Genomic DNA, 19692 nt, shown 5'->3' with positions numbered 1-19692 from the left:
GTATGAGAATAAATTTAGCAGAATAATGCCATCAATTCACAGGAAAAAGTCATAATTCCATGACAATAAAGTTGAGAATTTGCAAGAAAAAAATGCCACAAATCTATGAGAATAAAGTCATCAATTTATGAGAAAAGTCCTAACGTTACAAGAATACAGTTGTAAATTTACAAGACAGCTTTAGAAAAAAAAAAGTGGTAAATGTACACGAAATAAAGCTCTACATTTATGACAATAGTTTATTCTCTTAAATTTATGACTTTATACTCATAAAAGTGTCATCATATGACATATTTTTGAAAATTCGGTTGTGGGAAAAGAATTTTGCAAGAATAAAGTCTAAATATTAAGAGGGTATTTTTTTTACTAGTATGTAGCTAAATATTGAAGAATATTCAAGAAGCGAGAACAAGATATGAAGTCGTATTCTGGGAAATTAGATTAGGTGGAAAAAAGATTATTATTATGAGAATAAACTTCTAATTATGGGAAAGCTGAAATCGTAGGAAATTTAAAAAAGAGCAGTCATCTTACGAGACAAACGTCAAAATAGGAAGAGAAAGCGAGAGGAAGTCACAATTTGACAAGAATAATAATGGTAAGGGAAAATGTCATTTTAGGAGAATGGAGGTGAAATATAAAATAATGGTCATTTTTGGAATTAGTTCCCTTTGTTCTAAAAATTATTGGGAAGGCGAATGAAGAAAATCCCGGAGCTAAAGGGAACCTTCAGTGGCAGCAGCTGTACCATTACACCACCAGGGCCCGACAGACGCTGTCAATCATCGCACCAGACGCTTGCCAAACCGCCCCAACATGGCAACCGACAGCACGGCAGGCTGGACTTGGAACAGCAAATACGTACGGAACGTGTGGAGCCACCACAGGGTGGCGCTCCGACCGGGCCTCGGTCAGCCTCCATCATACTTCAAGAGAAATGTGCAGCTGCTCCATCCATTCTAGAAAAGACTTTAATATCATCAGAATATTGGGCTACCAGTGCAACAAGAGCAGTCATAGGAGGGAACCCCCAAATCCCACAGTTCATCCACACAAAGGCCATCGAAGCCCACGTTGGCCCCCCTGCACGCTTCTGGAAAGACAACAACAACAACAACAGGTGGCGTGCCCACGCTCGCTCGGCTCGGCTCAGCTCGGCTCAGCTCGGCTCAACACTCACCCACTCCTATTCTGCTAAAAGTGCTTTTATGCTTCACAGACCAGGAAAAGTCCACAATCCTTATGTGGGACATGAACACGGATGTCTTTGTCTTTTCCGTACCCCCTCAACCTATAAAAAGAGAGGCACCTGAGGATGCACGTGATGGGACACACCCCAGGACTACGTTACTGGCGTAGTGACACCTGGCTACTAGCGGGCTAGCGACTAGCGTCGGCACACGCTGGCTCCCGTAGCCTCCCGGAGCCCCCCCAGAGGCCCCCCCAGAGGCCCCCCCAGAGGCCCCCAGAGCCTCAGGCCGTTACCTATGTTGCCATGTGACATCCATGCACCAGGAAGGAAGTACAAGGATGTACACGTATGACACGTTAGCACACAGTTAGCCGTTACGACACGCTGGCAGCATGGATAGAAAGTGTTTGAATGGGCGTGTCCCATCAGGTTCAGCTGCCTGTTTTTCCATCTTCAGAGAAACACGTGTTGATGTCTCCCATGAGGACTGAGGGTGACGAGCCAAACCTTTCCTTGAAAGATGTGAAGGACCTGGACCTGGCGCTTGGTCTTGGTGTGCACGTGATTGACAGCCGGTTCCTCCGCCTTGGAGGAGAGCGAGGAGGAAGGAGGAGGGAGGAGGGAGGAGTCATCCTAAAGTCTTTTGGGAAGGTAAAGTGCTTGACAGCTGACAGGTCGGGTTGGGTCGGTGTCGTATGTGCGTCGGGTGTGAATCCTGAAATCGGGAGCAAGGCACACGTGGGGGGGGGAAAGTGCGTGTTCAAAGTGCTTGTGAAACAATAACATGCCTTCCTTCAGGGCTCTGCAGACCAAAGCAGACCAGGTCCTCGTCGTCCATCCTTCCCTCAGTCCAGGATGTGCTCCCCACGGACGATGTGTGAAGAAAACTCGTAGCGGTCTCGGCTGCGGTGGCCGCAGATGTTACACTCCAGGGGCTGACGGAAGCCATGACAGCCCATGTGGATGGTGAACATGACGTGGTCCAGGAAGAGCACGCGGCAGTGGTCGCAGCGGAAGCAGCGGACAGTTCTCCCCTCGCCGTCCACCACACGCAGCATCTCCCTGGAGGTGGAGGAGGGCGCCGTGGGGGAACCGGGGGCCGGGCCGCGGGGAGGGGGGGCGGCCTGACCTCCGTCCTCCCGTTTTACCTCCCTGTCTTTGGCGTGGGTGGGGCTGTGCCGGTAGTGCGGAGCGGGGGCCGCGTGGTGGTCGCTGGAGTTGGGCAGAAGATGGCCGTTGTTGCTGCTGCACGCTTCGTCCGGCATGCTTTCCGTGTCCGTGGAGTCCTGGCAACCGTTGCTGGGTGAGGATCGCCCCGCCGGGAGGTCTTCGTGGCCCTCTGCTGCCTCCCGCCTCCCCGCCCCAGCGGCCCCCGGCCCGGCCCCAACCCCCGTTTGGTCCAGCCTGAGGCCAAACGCGCCTGCCATGTGAGCCGCGGCGTGGACGGATCGGAGTTCGGAGAGACAGGAAGGGTGAGCGCTGGGCAGATGGAGGGGCTGAAGCGTGTCCACCGCCCCCCCGCCCGGGCCGTATTCGCCTCTGGGACCGTGCAGGACTTCCACGTCTCCTGGATGCGAGTCTGCGTCATCGTAATGAATGTGCTTCTGTCCTGCAGTTGGGAAGATAGCTATTACTACTACTACTACTACTACTACTACTACTACTACTACTACTACTAATACTACTACTAATACTACTACTACTATACACTCCAGCAGTAGGCCATATGCTGCTACTCACGGCATGCTAATATTACATAGTATGATGATGATCATTATTATTATTATACCAGACACTGGTTACTATTATTATTATACTAGATTATTATTATTGTATGACATGATTATTATTATTATAAAACCAGATGATTATTATTCCATATAGACTTGAACTCTGCATATTCCATCCATGTTCCATGCCGCTCAGCACTCAGCATATTGCCAAAATGAAATGACCAATCAGATGCTTTATGAAATATGACGGTGGTCGCTTCCAACATCAGGCTTCAAACATCACGGCTCGACTATGATGGCCTTTCATGGTTGACCTGTAAGTAGTCTACATTTAGGACCATTTGGCCCACATGAAGCATCTCAAGCATAAAAATGGCTAAATGACGTACAATTCAAATGTGAAAGCATTGAGAAGATGCGTTCAAGGACGTAACGTGGCCACTGCTGGAAGGACCAGAAAAAAGAACACATTTCAGTCTCCGATATTATGTCTGATTGTGTCTTCTGTTGACTATATTGCATATCAGGTGTGTAAAGGAGACTATAGGGGTGTTACTTCATGTCTAGGGGGCTCTAATCATGTTAAAATGTGTGTTTAGAAGGTGCTAAACAGGTTCTAGAAATGCGGAATTCATCACGGTGTGGAATCAAGTAACCTCGCTAAACGAGGGATTACTGTAGACGGGTAGCCACACACACTGCAGAGCAGACGTGGCATCTGTAAAGCTGAAGTATGAGTCTACCAAAGAGGTGTTTACTTTGTGACGACGTAAACGCTCTTTCATTTGGAGGTCGCACATCCTGCGGAGGCGCTCTCAGACCCAACGCTGAACTAAGATGCCGTCCACTCACCTACAAATTTCTGAGGCATGGATCTTTTGCGTTTGGTGATGCTGCCGGCGAGCCGATCGATAAAAGTCATCTTGTCTGAGGAGGCATGCAGCGGGGAGTCTGGTATGAAGTCCATCTCCCTAATCTCCTCACCTGCAGAAGCAGATGCAAATATCCTAATTATCCTCCCACCAGGCAGGGGTGTCCAAAGTGCAGCTCCTTTTTACTGGCCCCCGTATATTAATACATAGAAATAACATAAGTCCTTGCTGACCACACACGCTCCTCATCAGCACGTGAAGGGCAGGGGCCAATGTGAAGAATCAACATCTGGCACTGTTGGATCTGAAGGAGGTTCTAAGTAGAGCTTCAACATGGAGGGAGAGAAAAAGCAGCTGATAGCCAAGAAGCATTGAAGTGGAATAGGCTGTTGATCAGCTGATCAAAGGTTTCCCATGTTTGGTGCTCTCCTGCTCATTCCAAACCTTGAAGGAGACCAGGCCTTTGGAGATGTGCTTTCTTCTCTGGCAGATGGCGTCTGATGGTTATGGGCCTTCATTTGGGCCCGGATGGTCCCGTGTCTTGACGGACAGCCAGTTTCAACAGCCTATTCCACTTCAATGCTTCTTGGCTATCAGTTGCTTTTTCTCTCCCTCCATGTTGAAGCTCTACTTAGAACCTCCTTCAGATCCAACAGTGCCATATGTTCATTGTTGCTCTTAAGATTTGGATCAGGGGCGTGTTAGTAGTTACATTATTTTGCTTTGTCAGCGATAACATGGAAGGTTTTGCCGTTAGCATGTGTAATACTCGCCCCCGTGCCCTTACATTATTTCTTGATGCGGCCCTCTGAGGAAAATATTTGGACACCCCTGACGTGGATGAAGGATGCTCACCTGGATTCTGAGCGCTGTTGGGCTGCCTTGGCTCCACGCTCTGCAGGTAGTTGTAGCAGCGCTCCAGGTGCTCCTCCAAAGTGCTTTGTTGCTTGTAACTACGACCGCAGTAACTGCACTTGTACGGCTTCCCCACCGTCGGAGAGGATACTGGAGCAAAGTGGAAGGAGAGCATTTAGGTTTGATAGCGTGACATGAAAAAAACAAACAGGTGCTTGCCTACCAGCATGAGTGCGAAGGTGGCCGGTGAGCGCATCTCTCCTTCTGCAGGCATAGCTGCAGAAAGGACATTTAAAGGGCTTCTCTCCAGAGTGCAGCTTGATGTGACGGAGCAGGTTACCTTTCTGAGTGAAGGAGGCGCCACACTGATTACACTGGAATGGGCGCTCACCTGCAGGAACAAACCTATTACCTGGAAAGGCATGCTCCTACGTGCCTTTTCCTTGCTTTCATTGAGCACCTACCCGTGTGGCTGCGTTTGTGCACCATGAGAACATTGGGGCCGATACAGATCATGCCACAGATGTCACACTTCAACTTCCCGTTGGGCAGCCTGACGCCCTCGTGGTTGGACAGCTCCCTGTAAGCCCCCGCCACCTCCGTTGGCCCCTGATCCGGACCTCCTTCCTCCACTCGCTCCACGCGCTCGTCCTCATTACTCGGACCGGGGTCTTCATCGCTGTACAACTCCACCTTAATGGAGTTGGCTGCAGAAATCACATAAAAGATCATGAGGAACATTCCACCATCCATATGATTCAATATACCATATACTTATGGCATGATAAAGCTTCAAATGGCTTTACGCTCATATGAGCCAATATAGTCGGCAGAATAAGAGTAAATAAGCCATGCAAGACGTAAATAAAACTCCTGCTTGGGTTGTGTCCACCAGGGAACCTTAGTGAGGAGTCCGGCGCCCGTCTCACCAAATACTGACACCTGATGGCCCATGTAGAATACTAATTAAGAATAAGTACAATTTGCTTAAATATGCTGAATTATTCCTAATAATAGGACACATGAAAGATTGATCATTTATTAATTGTTTTTTTAATAATCAATATTCAAACTAGGACACTGCTATGGACGCCTGTAATGGAAACAGCCGTAAAAATGTCTACTTTCAACACTGGCTTATGTCCTGTGTCCAAGTGCTACTGTACCCAACACTAGCTGGCACCTCCCCCTCCACACCCGACAAATAGGCCTCACACACTCAGAAGGTGTATTTTAAAAGTATACAGCGTATAGCCAAGCACCACTAATGAATGATGATTATAATGGCATCAGAGTCACGGTGTCGCCTTCGGCCTGGTCGTCAGGCTGGCGCTAGAACCGCACTTCCATCTCAGATGTGATGCTTTATGAGCACGCGAGTATAAATGGCTAGCAAGATAACAAAACAAAAACTGCTGATGTCAGTGACAAAAAATAAATACATTTATGGGGATGCCAACGCTAAATCACAAATTTAAGTACTTTTACACCATGAAGGCCACCTAAAACAGCTCATTTTGGAGGAACCCCCCTACCCCCACCTACACACACAAGCGGACGACTTTTTTCACAAATAAAAAAACATTTCTTCAATCTAGAATCTAGAAATTAGCAAGGACCCAAACGCCAGATCAGGAATATGCGGGGGCCTACTCCAAGTACTGTTATACCATGAAGTATCCACCTAAAAATGGAAAAAAGGAATGGGCGAGTTTTCTCATAAATAAATCATTCATTCATTTCCTACCGCTTATTCTCACGAGGGTCACGGGAGGTGCTGGAGCCTGGAGCGGGGGGTACACCGTGGACTGGTGGCCAGCCAATCACAGGGCACATATAGACAAACAACCATTCACACTCACATGGACAATTTGGAGTCGCCAATTATCCTAGCATGTTTTTGGAGAGAACCCACGCATGCACATGCAAACTCCACACAGAGCTGGCCGAGGGTGGGATTGAACTCGGGTCTCCTAGCTGTGAGGTCTGCGCGCTAACCACCTGACCGCCATGCAGCCATAAATAAATCATATTTTAGAAAATCACAAATCCACACATTTGTGAGGACATGACGGCTGCATTGTAACTATGCAGGGATCCACTCAAAGTACTTTTACACCATGAAGTATCCTCCTCCAAATAGACTATTTTTGGAGAGAAAAACACGAACGGGTACACTATGTGAGGACTTTTACACCATAAGGCGTCCATGGCAAAACACAAAAGCGTGGGTTGATCCACATGGTAACAAACAGGTGGATCAACTGGAAGTACTTTTCCACCATGAAGTGTCGACCTACCACTGAGGGAGCGGTGAGGAGAGGTTTCCTTGCTGTTTGGGGTACTCACTGTCGGACCACCAGGACCTCCTGAAAAGTCTCTTTCCATTGACGAGTCCCCGCTAACTGGAGCACAAAAACACACTTCTTACTCCCATTATTAGAACTTGCTGAGCTGTTCGATGTCTGTATTACACCATAATAAACATAACAATAATCAACAACCTCACCTGACATGTAAGACTGGCCATTGCATTCTTCAACATCCATGCTAGGCCCCACGCTGAAATGACAGTTCTAATGAACGTAACATTATCAACACGAAATGATATTCAGCACAGCGAAATGATATAGCATCTATCTACTGTAGACAATGAGGGATCACAACCGGCAAATGACGTAAGCAGCCTTGTCAAGCGTGAGCCCGGAATTCAGAAAGCTCCAACTGTACAATGACAGCATGTATATAACAATGCCGATGCCTATATGACCTGTTTTACGACACTGAAAGCCACCACAGAGCGAACTTTAACACTCGCCGCTACGACTCAGCTGATCGCCTCATTTCGAAACACTTTTCATTCGGAGTTAGTGTCATCGGTCAGTATTGTGTCCGTGTTCGTGGGTACGTATGTCAATGTAGATTCCCCTGTATTTGCGCAGTAACTTCACAGCTAAATGACGAGGCGGCCTTGGTGGCTAAACTAAGGCTAGCCTCCCGTGTGCATGTGTGCTACAGCCAAGTTAGCTACAAGCAACATCGCAACATTTATATTCGTTTTTGCTTGCTTGACAACGTGGCTACAAGTGAATGCAGATATTCACACCTGGTCGCTGACCAGTGTAACACCAGATATGAAATAATGATGTCGACGATGGTTTGTCGCTAGAATAACAAACATTAGCTACATGCTAGCAAGAGCAGCCAGTGTTTCCTCAATGGTTGCTATGGCACCCGCAGCCTCACCGAATGCTATGGCTAGCCACCGACTGACAAGCTAGCGAACTCTACATGAAGCAAAGTAACGGGAACCGACGTATTTCGACGTACATTTACTTTTCCCAGTCCCCGGTTGTCTATTGCGTTACCTGTTCCGGGCAAAGGCGACGAGCGAGGTTATTCGGCTTGAGCATCTGCCCGTTTGGGTTTATGACGACGACATTCCCGGCAGGACTACCTAACGCACCAAACTATTTCCGGTTACAGCTTCACTGTGCGTTCAATATTTTTGAATTATTAATCAAACGCCTTAAAGCAAACAAATATTGTCACATTTATTCTTGTAATATAACATTGTACCTATTTTTAGACTACAAACAGACCGGAAAATGAATGATATATAAAGGAAATAAATTCGTGATTCGTGAAAGCAGTATACAGCAAATGTGATCAGGGAGACAGGTAGGAGAGGACTTGATGTTTCATCTGGAGGGAAAGCACACAAAGAGAGAGATGTGACAGAAGCCCTGCGCTGTTTCTAGGATCGACTGCAAAAAAAGTCAGACTTTCTATATGACTTTCTATATGATGCTTTGCTGTTTTTAAGGACCTGTCGCCAAAACACGTGTCAAGGATCTGGTTTTTGACAAGAGTGCACTGTGCCGTTCTTAAGGACCTTAATGGAAGAAGAACACTAAATAAATAACCTGTAAGGACACACTACTTAAGATGATAGTGAAATCTTCTAAATGACGGGTGTTTTGTTGTTTTTAAGGATCTACTGCAAAAACATCCCAGTTTAAAACCCTATACGTCACAGGACCGCTGTTGTTTTTAGGGACGCGCGCGCGTGTGTGATACTGTTGAACAGGCTTGGGTTATAGTTCAACTCTGTTGTATGTGGCATGTGGTATTTGTGTCTCAGCAACCTGTCGTAAACAGCCATCATGGCAGCAGGCTGTGGGCGTCAGGGGGGCCACTGGTGGCGTCATGTAGAATTGCAGCACATGTGACGTCAGCGCCGCTTTTACGACGGTGTGCTTACACAATGACACTTTCCGTCACTTACGCCTGCGAGCTGTAGACGCGTCCAAAAAAACCAAACAAATCTTCACCGCCTCTTTTTCAAGTCCAGGCGAGCGTTTCTAAATTGTAATCTCTCGCTCGACGTCGTTTATTGTGCCGCATTGGAAAGAAGACATTACTGTTTCCGCGATAAGTACATGTTGTACTTCCTGCGGTGAGCTCGAGCCGAGCCGAGGAGAGGCCCAGCGGCGCTTCCCCCTAAAAGTTTGTTGTTGTCACGTGACGGGAGACGAATGTGGCGTTAAAAGTTGAGTTTGGACAGTAAAACTAGCTCGGCCTCATCCACATTTGCTCGATCACTTCTCCGACGATGCCTCAGCCCAAGTGCAGAAAGATTGCTGTGATCGGTTACAGATCTGTAGGTGAGTAACCCTCTCCGGCTCGGTGCCGTGCTAGCTAGCATGCTAGCAGGCTAAAGTCCTGGCTTTGTTTTCCTGGTGGCTGGCAGGCTGACCTCAGCAACATGCGCTCTTCTTTCACCCAACGTTCCTCACACACGATCTTCTAACGACCAAAAACTGACCGCTAACACTTGAAAAACCCCCAGGTCTGCCGCTGTGCATTATTTCTAGCAGGCTGGTCTGTGATGGAACAACTTGATGACATTCCTATTTGTTGCTAGGCTAGGCATGTTCTTTCTACATTTAACGTCAAACACACAAACGGGAAAAAGTAGCAAAAATATACCACGAAACTCAGTATAACACTTCACAAGTCCGCATGCCAACAGGAAGAAGCAGAGCATATTTAATCCAACCCGGTTTTACTCTCCCATTTCCCGTGTTTACATGTGTAAAACTAGGGCATGTCAACCGTTCAAATATTTCATCGCGATTAATCTCATTTTGTCCATAGTTACCTCAAAATGAATTGCAGATGAAAATATGTTTTTTTAATGTATAATAAGTAGGGAACATTTCTCTGTGGTAAACGATATGCAACTGCAACGATAATTCCGTCCAATTTTATGTAAAAGGATATCAATTTGGGAGTTATGGGCTATTATTTAAAACAATACAGTCAGCAAGCATATTTTTGTATCACTATTTTTCTTCATTATTGGCATGTTAGCTCTTAAAATCGCCCACAAACGTTGAGCAAATCCTAAATGTGAGCGAGTGAGACCTCTCACACAAACATGATTTTGTTTATTTGTGTCAGCTGAAAATGGTTTTATTTTCATTTGAACATGCATCAGATTACAATTGAGTGCATCACATAATCAGTTCACAGTTCCACTGTGAGATAATAAGATTTGTTTATTTATGAAACTGGTTTTAAATTATAAATGTTTGTCAGTAATAAGCCAATTTAGGAACGTTCAGAAAGGATTATTATTAAAGATTTGCCCAAATGCACCTTTCCTTCATGAAATGTACAAATAAAAATAACTAAAACAGGGCAATAGTCATAAAGCATTTCATCCAAATTGCAAACCTAATGTCATTTAATTTATCTTTTAAAACACATTAAAATACATAGAAATTAATAATTATATTACAATAAATATTATTTTATTACAATACTATAACAATTACTTAGAAATCCCACAGTTTTTGAATGTTTAATGTGAGCCGCAATTTGTCCTACTCTTTTGACGGTCATTGAACGCACCCTCTACCTACTCCGATGCAAAGAGGGCTGTATGGATGTATTTGGGTGTATTTTCCCCCCTTTTCTTTCACCTCCTATTTGCTCCCGAATGCTGATACTATGTGGGAATGCATAAAGGTAAGATTTGATGACTTTGAGTGCTAATGTGCATCATTGTGGTAGTTCCATGCTAAATGGCTAATGCTAGCAAAACACTGGACTTCAGCCACAGTCATCACATTGACAGCCCGTCAATAGCAGCTGGAACTCCAATTTAGCTGGCAGTTCAATGCCAAAATCATCAGATATGTAAAAATGTGAAAAGCACTGGTTAGTTGGGCCACTCTTATGCCAAGGTAGCACTGGATATGGAAACCCATTAACACAAACACAAAACGGATGGATAATACAAAATATATCGTGAATAACTTAATAAATGTGAATAAATTGTCAAATCATCGTTTGTTTGGGTTCAGCAGATCCAAAAGGATCTTTTTTATGAACTACTTTTTACTTACCTGTGATGTCCGATAGCACCTTTTTTTTACCCATCCCATACTGAGAAAAATTCAGGCTGGTATCGGCGATGTCAATAATTTTTGCAAATTTGTCCGAATTTTAAATGGTGTTTCAAATCATAGCAGGAAGGATACAAGTCATTTCATTCATTTATTAATGAAGTCAATTTTACATTCAAATGACATGTTGAAGTATTGTTAAACATTTAGTTTAAACCCTGAAGTATGTATATTGAGGTGGTGGGCTGATTTACAATATAGCCAAGCCAGTGGACACCACCAAAAATGGATGACAAAACCATATAAAATATGTAAAAATTGAACAATTTTGAACAATAAAATACGTAAATGAATACAAGTTTGATGAAAAACTACAATCAAAATAAAGTTCATTCCCAATTCACACATGGCTCTGGTGACTTGTTTCAACAGACAAGTGTTTCAGCCAAACATGACCTCAAATGCCGGAAGTATCAAAAGTATCAATGTTTTGATTTGACTGTGGATTTTCCAGCCTTAAGAGCTGCCATCAGTTTAGTACAACAGTTCAGTACATCCCTCCAACTTCCAGTACACAGCATTACAACATGCACATATAGGCACTTCCTGTTTAGTGGGAAATAAGCATGGAGTACACCTTTTTGACTCATGAAAGAAGAATCAATCTGATCAAATTTAAATAAAGCCAATAGTTAAAGGTAATGGCTTTTTTGTCCATTTGCCGTCTGCAGGAAAGTCATCTCTGACTATACAGTTTGTGGAAGGACAGTTCGTCGACTCCTATGACCCCACCATTGAAAATAGTAAGTAACAGTATGGAGCTGACGCACATTATCAATGTTTTCTTGTATTTTAACAAAGATGTTAATTCCTCTCTAGCTTTCAATAAAATGGTCTGCGTCAACGGGCAGGACTTCAACCTTCAGCTGGTTGACACAGCCGGACAAGTGAGTTGTTTGTCTCCAACATGCTGACACATTTTCCATAGAGCAGAGCAAGATGGAAAGGTTCAGGTGAAAATAAATGAAAATGTGCTCATCCAGTTATCCATTCGAGTCAAATGTCGCCATAATTTCTTTCAAATATCACAAGGCCTTGTTGATATCACAAACAATACTGTATCTTATTTGGTAGTGTGATCATGGTATTTATTTACCAAGCAGATGCCTGACGCTGTCGCTGGCTTGTAATGTATACCGCGTGGGAAAATCAGTACGCCTTTGTTCCAAAGCCCAAAATTCAAATAGGAAGAAGACATGTAACGTTGCAGCCCTGCTTTTTGGTGATACTCTGGGTAGCCCAGGTCGCAGCCACATGTGTGTGACGTGCTGATTTGTAAGCCGTAGACTGGCTGCAGAAGTTGTTTGTCATGTCAAAGAAACTGTACGGATGCTCGGGTTTCTTTCAGGTCCATCACTCGTTCGGCCAACGCGTGCCTTTCAGGTATTTGCTGCTGTTGGGTTTGGGAAAAGCGCCATACTTGCCGACGCCTTCTGTGCACCCCACATGCATAATTAGTGCAGTCAACGCAAGTTCAGACATTTCATTGCAAAGCCATTTCTATAGCTTTGGGACTCCAGCCAACCACAGTGAGAGCCATTATCCACAAATGATGAAAACACAGAACAGTAGTGAACCTTCTCAGGAGTGGCCAACCACAACGACCCCAAGAGTGCAGCCACGACTCATCCGAGAGGTCACAAAAGACCCCACAACAACATCCAAAGCAGTGCAGGCCTCACTGGCCTCAGTTAAGGTCAGTGTTCATGAGTCCACCATAAGAAAGACCCTGGGCAAAAACGACCTGAATTCCAAGACTAAAAGTACTGCTGAACAAAAAGAACATTAAGGCTGGTCTCCACTTGGCCACAAACATCTTGATGATCCCCAAGACCTTTGGGAAAATACTCCAAAGTTGGAAGGCGTGTGTCCCATTCCATCTGGCATTTGAGGAAAATTAGAGTCAAATATGGTGGTGGTAGTGGGATGGCCCGCTGCTTCAGGACTTGGAAGATTTGCCGTGATCAATGGAAGCATGATGGTGCTGAAGGAGAATGTGGGGCCATCTGTTGGTGACCTCAAGATGAAAGCAACTTGGTTTCTGCAGCAGGACCATGATCCAAGACACAGCAGCAAGTCCACCAAAGCAAATGAGAACTTTGTCCTGAGCTGGATCCTATGGAGATGCTGAGGCATGACCTTCAAAAGGTTGATGCTGGAAAAGCCTCCAATGTGGCATCAAGTGTTGACTTGTGTTATCATGGACTAATATTTACATTTGTTGATGATCTGCAACATTGAAGTGGGACATGTGAGGTTATGGTGTAGAACCAGTCATGTTTCTAGTATGGATCGGATGTCCTTGGTGTGCACAGTGTACGGCTCGCTTCACTTCATAGGAAGCCAGCATGGGACGCAAGGTCGATGCTCGTATTTGTCCTGGAGGCGAGGGAAACCTACCATTCATCAGGAGTCCCGGGATAACCTGAACATGGGAAGAAAGGCCACCTTTCCCTGGTTCAACTTAGTGCGTGGTGATCTTACTCCTTGGTGGTCACCACTACTACCTTCTCTATGAACAGCAAAATAAGAGATTTGGGGAACGGCCAAAAGGTGGTACGTGTGGTTGTGACACTAAAAAGCCATCCTATCATTTGCAGGACGAATACTCCATTTTCCCACAGTCCCACTCCATGGATATCCACGGCTATGTCCTTGTTTATGCTGTGACTTCAATGAAAAGGTATGAAGTTGTGTAGGCATCTATAACATGTTCCTAAAAAGGTTATACAGGGGATCCCCACGTGTTCACTGCCCTGCTAATGTTTGGATTGTTTGTTTGAGGGAAAACCTGTGTTTAAATGATGTGTGTGTAATCTGCATAATTAGACGGTAGAACACCTACGTTGGCAAAGCTGGACTTGCACGGGACGTTGTCAGAGGCAAACTTCATCTTCAACAAGCCATCAGCAGCCGATGAACTCACATGCCTGCCTCGCTCACGGTGCAACCAAATGTAACCCGGCCTGGAGCACCGTGTAACTGTACCACGCCGACTTTGCGGGTGTCAAGATGGATGCTCCCTTATAACCTGCAGATCATGCTGGGAGGCCCACTTCCCCAACAGGAGGTTACCCAGCATGCCTTGTGGGTTACAAATGAGTATAAAATTGTATTGTTTTGCCTCCATACTCGCATAGTCCATGTGGCACAGTTACATGGTGGTACTTTTGGTTGCACCGTGAGTGAGGGGGGCGCTTGGTGTGATGGCCTCCTGTCAGTTTGTGTTGTTTAATTGGCATCTGAATTACCCAGGGGATCTTCTGTAATATGTGCCATTAGTGGTTAGGAATGGAACATTTCAGTCAACCTCTTGTTCTCTTTGCCCAGTTTTGAGGTTGTTCAGGTTCTCCATGACAAGCTGCTAGACATGGTTGGCAAGATTCAGTAAGTTGCTTAAATGCTTTCATTTGAATGCTTCTCCATTTAAAAAAGTGTTGAAAGAAGTATGTTTCCTATTTTTAGAGTTCCAACAGTCCTTGTTGGCAACAAAAAAGATCTTCACATGGAACGGTAAGCACAGCACCAGATACCACACTAGAACTAGAACAGTGTCCTAGAACTAGGGACGGGTACCGCTAATGCTACTTTAACATAGCACGTAGCATGTTGGCTTTCTTTCACGACAGAAGACCAAGCCTGGGTGAGGGACCAATGTTTACACAAACAAGGAGATGAATTAATGTCCATTCTTTAGTCTATGGAGACAATCAAACCTCCCTGGTCTTCAAGAAGGCACGTCATGTGACGTGACTGCTGCAGCCTGCTGTGGAGAAACGTATCAAACGTGTTTTAACACCAAAACCTCATTTTTGTATTCCTGTCACGATAACACATTTTTCCTACAAATGATTGCCAACAAAGTATATTGTTGTGGACATTATGAATGTAATGATAATGTATGGTGTAATAATGCGGGTACACGTGTCAAAAAGAATGAAGTTTCATTTCATTTACCATTCCAATTGGAATGTCGACTAAGAACCAGCAACAAAAGAGACAAATATATTATTATTATTAATATTATTTTTATGAAAATAAATGTCTCTTAGCAGAAATTGCACTTAAATAAAAAAAATCTAACAAATATTAACTCATTGGCTGCCAGCCATGTCCAGAGAACAGAGAACAGAGATCCATACTGCCAAACTGCCATTTTTGCTCAACCTTGAAGAACTACTATGTACAAAAAATCATCCCAAAACATTTGGATGACAAAATAAATACATTTATTCACAGATTGACAACATAACACAAAATAATCACCCATTTACAGATGTGTGTGTGTGTGTGTGTGTGTGTGTGTGTGTGTGTGTGTGTGTAAGCTATAGATGTGTGTGCAAACACAATGTCACCCCATCCTTGGCCTTGGTGACCCATCCCCAATGTAAGCTGCCTGTACTTTGGTCTCTGCTGGATTCATGGTATTCCTGTCCAAGCTGTTGCTGCCCATGGAAAATAGACGTGGTGCCCCCTGCTGGGACGGAAACACATTGCCTGCAAGTCTGATATTGACACACAAGATGCATTAGAGATCACAGATACACGTCTGTAGCTCCGGTGAAAAAAGCTAAAGATGTCCACAGATGTCTTTAGCAGTCAATGTTACTTTTTAAAAGATGTCTTTGGCAGCAAATGAGTTAATAGAATAACATCTAAATGAATCATAATAATAATAATACATGTTTTGTGGGAGATAAATGGACACCTTTTAGCACATAAACACAAAAGTACAGTTGAGTACCGGTATCGATTCCCAGGTATCTGTACAAAGGTGAAAGGTGGCATCCCTGGCAATAAAGAAGATGTCGGGGTTTGACAGAGGCAGCAGCTGTAGCATTACACCACAGTTGTGCGGGTAGGGAGGGGCATGCTTGCTAGTATTACCACATGTAGTGGTACTACTGCACCCAGTGAGCCACGAGGGAGGATTGTACCAGTACCAGACCTCGCCGGGGGTTAGACCTTCCATTGTCATGTTTCTCAGGGTCATTAAGCCGGAGGAGGGAAAGAAGCTGGCTGACTCCTGGGGTGCTGCTTTCATGGAATCCTCAGCCAAGGAAAACGAGGTATTGCTACACGTCTTGTTGTTGTGTTGCTTTTGTTGCTGACCAGCACGCTTGACCCGTCCAGACCGCCGTGGAGCTCTTCAAGCAAATCATCCTGGAGATGGAGAAAGCCGATGGGAACGCACCGCCAGAGGAGAAGAAGTGTGCCGTGATGTAAAGGTGCATTCAGGACACAGCTGAAGTCGGGAGGCGCAGCTTCACCGGCTTGCCAGCGGCGACCCCCCACCTCCGACACAACACGGCAGCGATACCATCTCCACTTGTTCCAAACGATTCCAATAATGATGTCCCTAAGAAGAAGCTCTTTGATTGAGGCAGAGGAGCACCTTTTTCTTCTTTTGATGATTTCAGGTGGCCATCATTTTAGCCAAATGCCCAGAAAACAAACTTGCCAACATGGATCCCCGTGAACTGTATCAGCATGTAATGCTCATTCTCTGTCATGCACCATGGGGGGTGTAGCTGCGGGGTGCTGGAGTGGCAATGTAAGGTCACGTTACAGTCATCCCTCGCCGCACAGTGGCCCCGTCATCATCATCATCATCATCATCCCTTGCGCTATGGCTGTTTTTCAACCATTCATTGATAAATGATCCCTGGATAGTACTCACCATAAATATGCAAATTGAAGCTAATTGTATGCCCAAATGAAGCATGTTTAAGGATAACAATGGCTAAATGAAGTCAAGTACTACTACAGTACAAGCCAGTGAGACCACCAGTCAACCTGTGAATGTAGGGTTCTACATTGGCCACTAGGTGGCAGTCATTGTTGGTTAAGAGAGCAACACATGAAATCATCTCATAGACTCCAGAAGAATACCAAGGGGCGCACCATAATTATCAGACCGACTGAGGGAATGATCATGTCATACCGATACATATAATAGCTCCAAAAAATCCTTCAATCAAATCAAATGAGCCTTTTACCCCCTCCCCCCCTCTGTGACGTTGACGTCCCCTCACCTCACTTGTAAACAAACGTTGGCTTTAAGAGGAAGGAGGTTGTACCTAGTACTTCCTGATGAGGGAGGAAAGTACAACACCAGAAACCTTATCAGCTACCAGCGCTACCATGTTTTGACAATGCTAAAAGTTTGCCAGAGACCTGCCTGGCGTCACAGAGGCTGCTTGGAGCGTGTGCCCTAATACAGTGCACCTTGCTGCCCCCCCCCCCCCCCCCCTATATAGTCTGCTTCTTCTGATAGTAGTCATATCATATTTCTTCCAGTCATCCTTACATCTATATTTTTAAAAAGTTAGCAGTTACCGGTACCGTATCGGTCTTGACAAGCAGAAAGTTATCAGTTTGAAACCAAAGATCTCATACATCATCAACATAATAATAATAACATGAGTTATTGCTGCAACCATAGCCCATGACAAGCCGAAACTCACCTCTGAACCCCTGACAGCACTCCCGTCTGGTTCTATCTAATATGTTATAATATGTAAAGGTGGCTATTCCGTGTCTGGGTGGCTCGAATAAAGTTAAAGGAGATTTAGAGGATCATAAACGGGAAAATATTTCACTTAGAGCAGGGGTTGGCAAACTTTTTCACTTGCGGGCCACAATGATTTAACAAAATGGATGGGGGACCAGAATATATTTTACACGTAACAGTCCACCTGGAATTATTTTATCTTTAAAAGTGTCATGCTAGATGTGCTTGTGTCCCCTTTTCAGTAGCACTTTGTAAACAGCAGACTACTTCAAATAACAATATTGATAAAACAGTTACTTCAACCATCACATCTTGGCCCAAGCCATGATGCCAGGTTGGATGTTAAGTTTCAATCAAATACTTGAGAAAGAACAGGCGGGCTGTACGTGGTTCTCAGGCCGCAGTTTACCCACCCCTGACTTAGAGGAATCCTACTTGAAGGAAGTGAACTCATGGTGGTGGGTTGTGGAAGCGGCAGACCGCCATGGACGAGGGATGACCGTACAGTACTGGAAATGTGGTGCCCCCCACGTCACAGGGGTGGATAGCCTTCATGAAGCACTAATGTTGATCACATGACTCCACCATAACCTCTCACGCTGTTGATCCGTCACCCGCTCCCTTTGAGCTTTCCTGCTGAGCGGATGACGGCCCTTCCGTCAGGCCTGCAGCTGTATGGGGCCCTCAGATAAACGTGGCCTCCATTAGGAACCAGCCTAGAGCTTTGCCACTTGTGTATTTTTCTGAGTCGTAGAATAGAGTTTGATATTTTGGATTGGGATGGAGACGTGTATTCTTCACACCTTTTTGAGATTGTGGTCATGCTGTGAAAGGACGTCATTCACCTTTGGATTGAATTATCACTGCCAGACGCTGACAAGTGGATGCGCTCAATAACGGATTGTCCCCTGGCTCTTGTTGCCTTCAAGGACACACATCTGTGGACTATAATCACATTATTCATAGACCCCACCCCCATGTACAGTAGTTGCTAATGATTGTTTTTATCAAGTGCTTTGCTGAGTACGTTTCGTATCTCATGATGATGAAAGATGGACGGAGGCTGCTGATGCTGTGTCTTGTGCCTTACACATGTTCCAAGTTGGCTCCAAACTGCTTCCCTCCATGACCAAAGGTGCTCTTAAAGGGTTTCTACTTCTGTCTGGCAACGTGATCCCATTGGGTGGCGGCGTTTCAGCAACACCGACGCCCACGGTGGTCTGCGTTCATTCAGACATCTTGCTGTAAACAGTTTGTATATAAAACCTGTTACTCATTTGATGTCTTTTTGTCTCTCCGTTGTGAACAGGGAGCCACTGCTTCCCCACAGGACTGCCATCTATTTGTGGTGGCGGCTGGATGTCTAATGTTGAGATTGGATACTTGGACATGACACATTGGCAAATAAAACCCACAAAAGCCAAACATGTTTACAACTGCAAATTGACTTTATTCTGTCCCTTTTTCAAATGTGACACCTGTGAGAGAAACCTAAGTACATTATGATCATATATACATTCAGTAACATTAAAAACAGCTCAGATAACCAATCATATAACAAACACTCCAGATTACCTGCACTGTGTGGGTGAGCAAATCAAACGCTCCTTTTCCTCCTGCTTGGCTTGCTGTAACTTCCCCTGAACTCACTTGTTAACGTTCACTTTCCAAAGAAACAAAGAAAACACGGAGGGCACCCAAAACCTTACCAGCCATCTGAAATGCCAGCACTGTGGCGTTTGAAAAGTGCCAAAGGTTTGCCAGGGACCTCTGTGGTGTCACACTCGGACTGTGTGCCCCAATACAGTGCACCAGACTGGGCCACAGCAGGTGGCTCCTCCCCCTCTATACTCTGGTTCTCCTGATATCAGTAATGTCATGACATTTCAACAGGTACAGTTGGTCAAATCGGAAGTGAATAATGCTGTCTTTTTAAATAAAATGACTCGCTGACATTCTATTACCTCACAAATCACAACGAGATGACCGTCATTACATCGGGGACAACTACTTTTTTGGCTGCGCCAATGATACAAGGATTACGATAATT

The 19692-nt window shown here is 45.0% G+C and overlaps 2 protein-coding genes across 4 annotated transcripts; one reads left to right on the top strand and one right to left on the bottom strand.

Annotated features, from left to right (window-relative positions):
• Positions 1-1466: 1466 nt before the first annotated feature.
• LOC131106321 (zinc finger protein Eos-like) lies at positions 1467-8267 on the bottom strand. 2 transcript variants are annotated; one of them, XM_058055262.1, is made up of 8 exons: positions 8021-8267; positions 7162-7228; positions 6953-7057; positions 5117-5359; positions 4876-5043; positions 4653-4802; positions 3778-3909; positions 1467-2801 (listed from the first exon to the last, which is right to left on the bottom strand). In XM_058055262.1, exons 1-8 carry the CDS (start codon positions 8063-8065, stop codon positions 2038-2040), a joined length of 1674 nt encoding a protein of 557 aa, XP_057911245.1. In that variant the 5' UTR covers positions 8066-8267; the 3' UTR covers positions 1467-2037. The 2 variants fall into 2 exon arrangements, with proteins under 2 accessions (XP_057911245.1, XP_057911246.1); XM_058055263.1 differs by having other exon boundaries at positions 7162-7214; positions 8021-8265.
• A 377-nt stretch (positions 8268-8644) lies between these two features.
• On the top strand, positions 8645-19590 carry rhebl1 (Ras homolog, mTORC1 binding like 1). Of its 2 annotated transcripts, none has more exons than XM_058055269.1 (8): positions 8645-9319; positions 11800-11871; positions 11948-12015; positions 13729-13811; positions 14459-14515; positions 14594-14641; positions 16116-16197; positions 16262-19586. In XM_058055269.1, exons 1-8 carry the CDS (start codon positions 9268-9270, stop codon positions 16352-16354), a joined length of 555 nt encoding a protein of 184 aa, XP_057911252.1. In that variant the 5' UTR covers positions 8645-9267; the 3' UTR covers positions 16355-19586. The 2 variants fall into 2 exon arrangements, with proteins under 2 accessions (XP_057911252.1, XP_057911253.1); XM_058055270.1 differs by lacking the exon at positions 8645-9319 and adding an exon at positions 9329-10688 and having other exon boundaries at positions 16262-19590.
• Positions 19591-19692: the final 102 nt, after the last annotated feature.

This window comes from Doryrhamphus excisus, chromosome 18, assembly GCF_030265055.1.
Source record: "Doryrhamphus excisus isolate RoL2022-K1 chromosome 18, RoL_Dexc_1.0, whole genome shotgun sequence".
Classification (NCBI taxonomy): domain Eukaryota; kingdom Metazoa; phylum Chordata; class Actinopteri; order Syngnathiformes; family Syngnathidae; genus Doryrhamphus; species Doryrhamphus excisus.
This window is presented reverse-complemented; position numbering and strand designations above follow the sequence as displayed.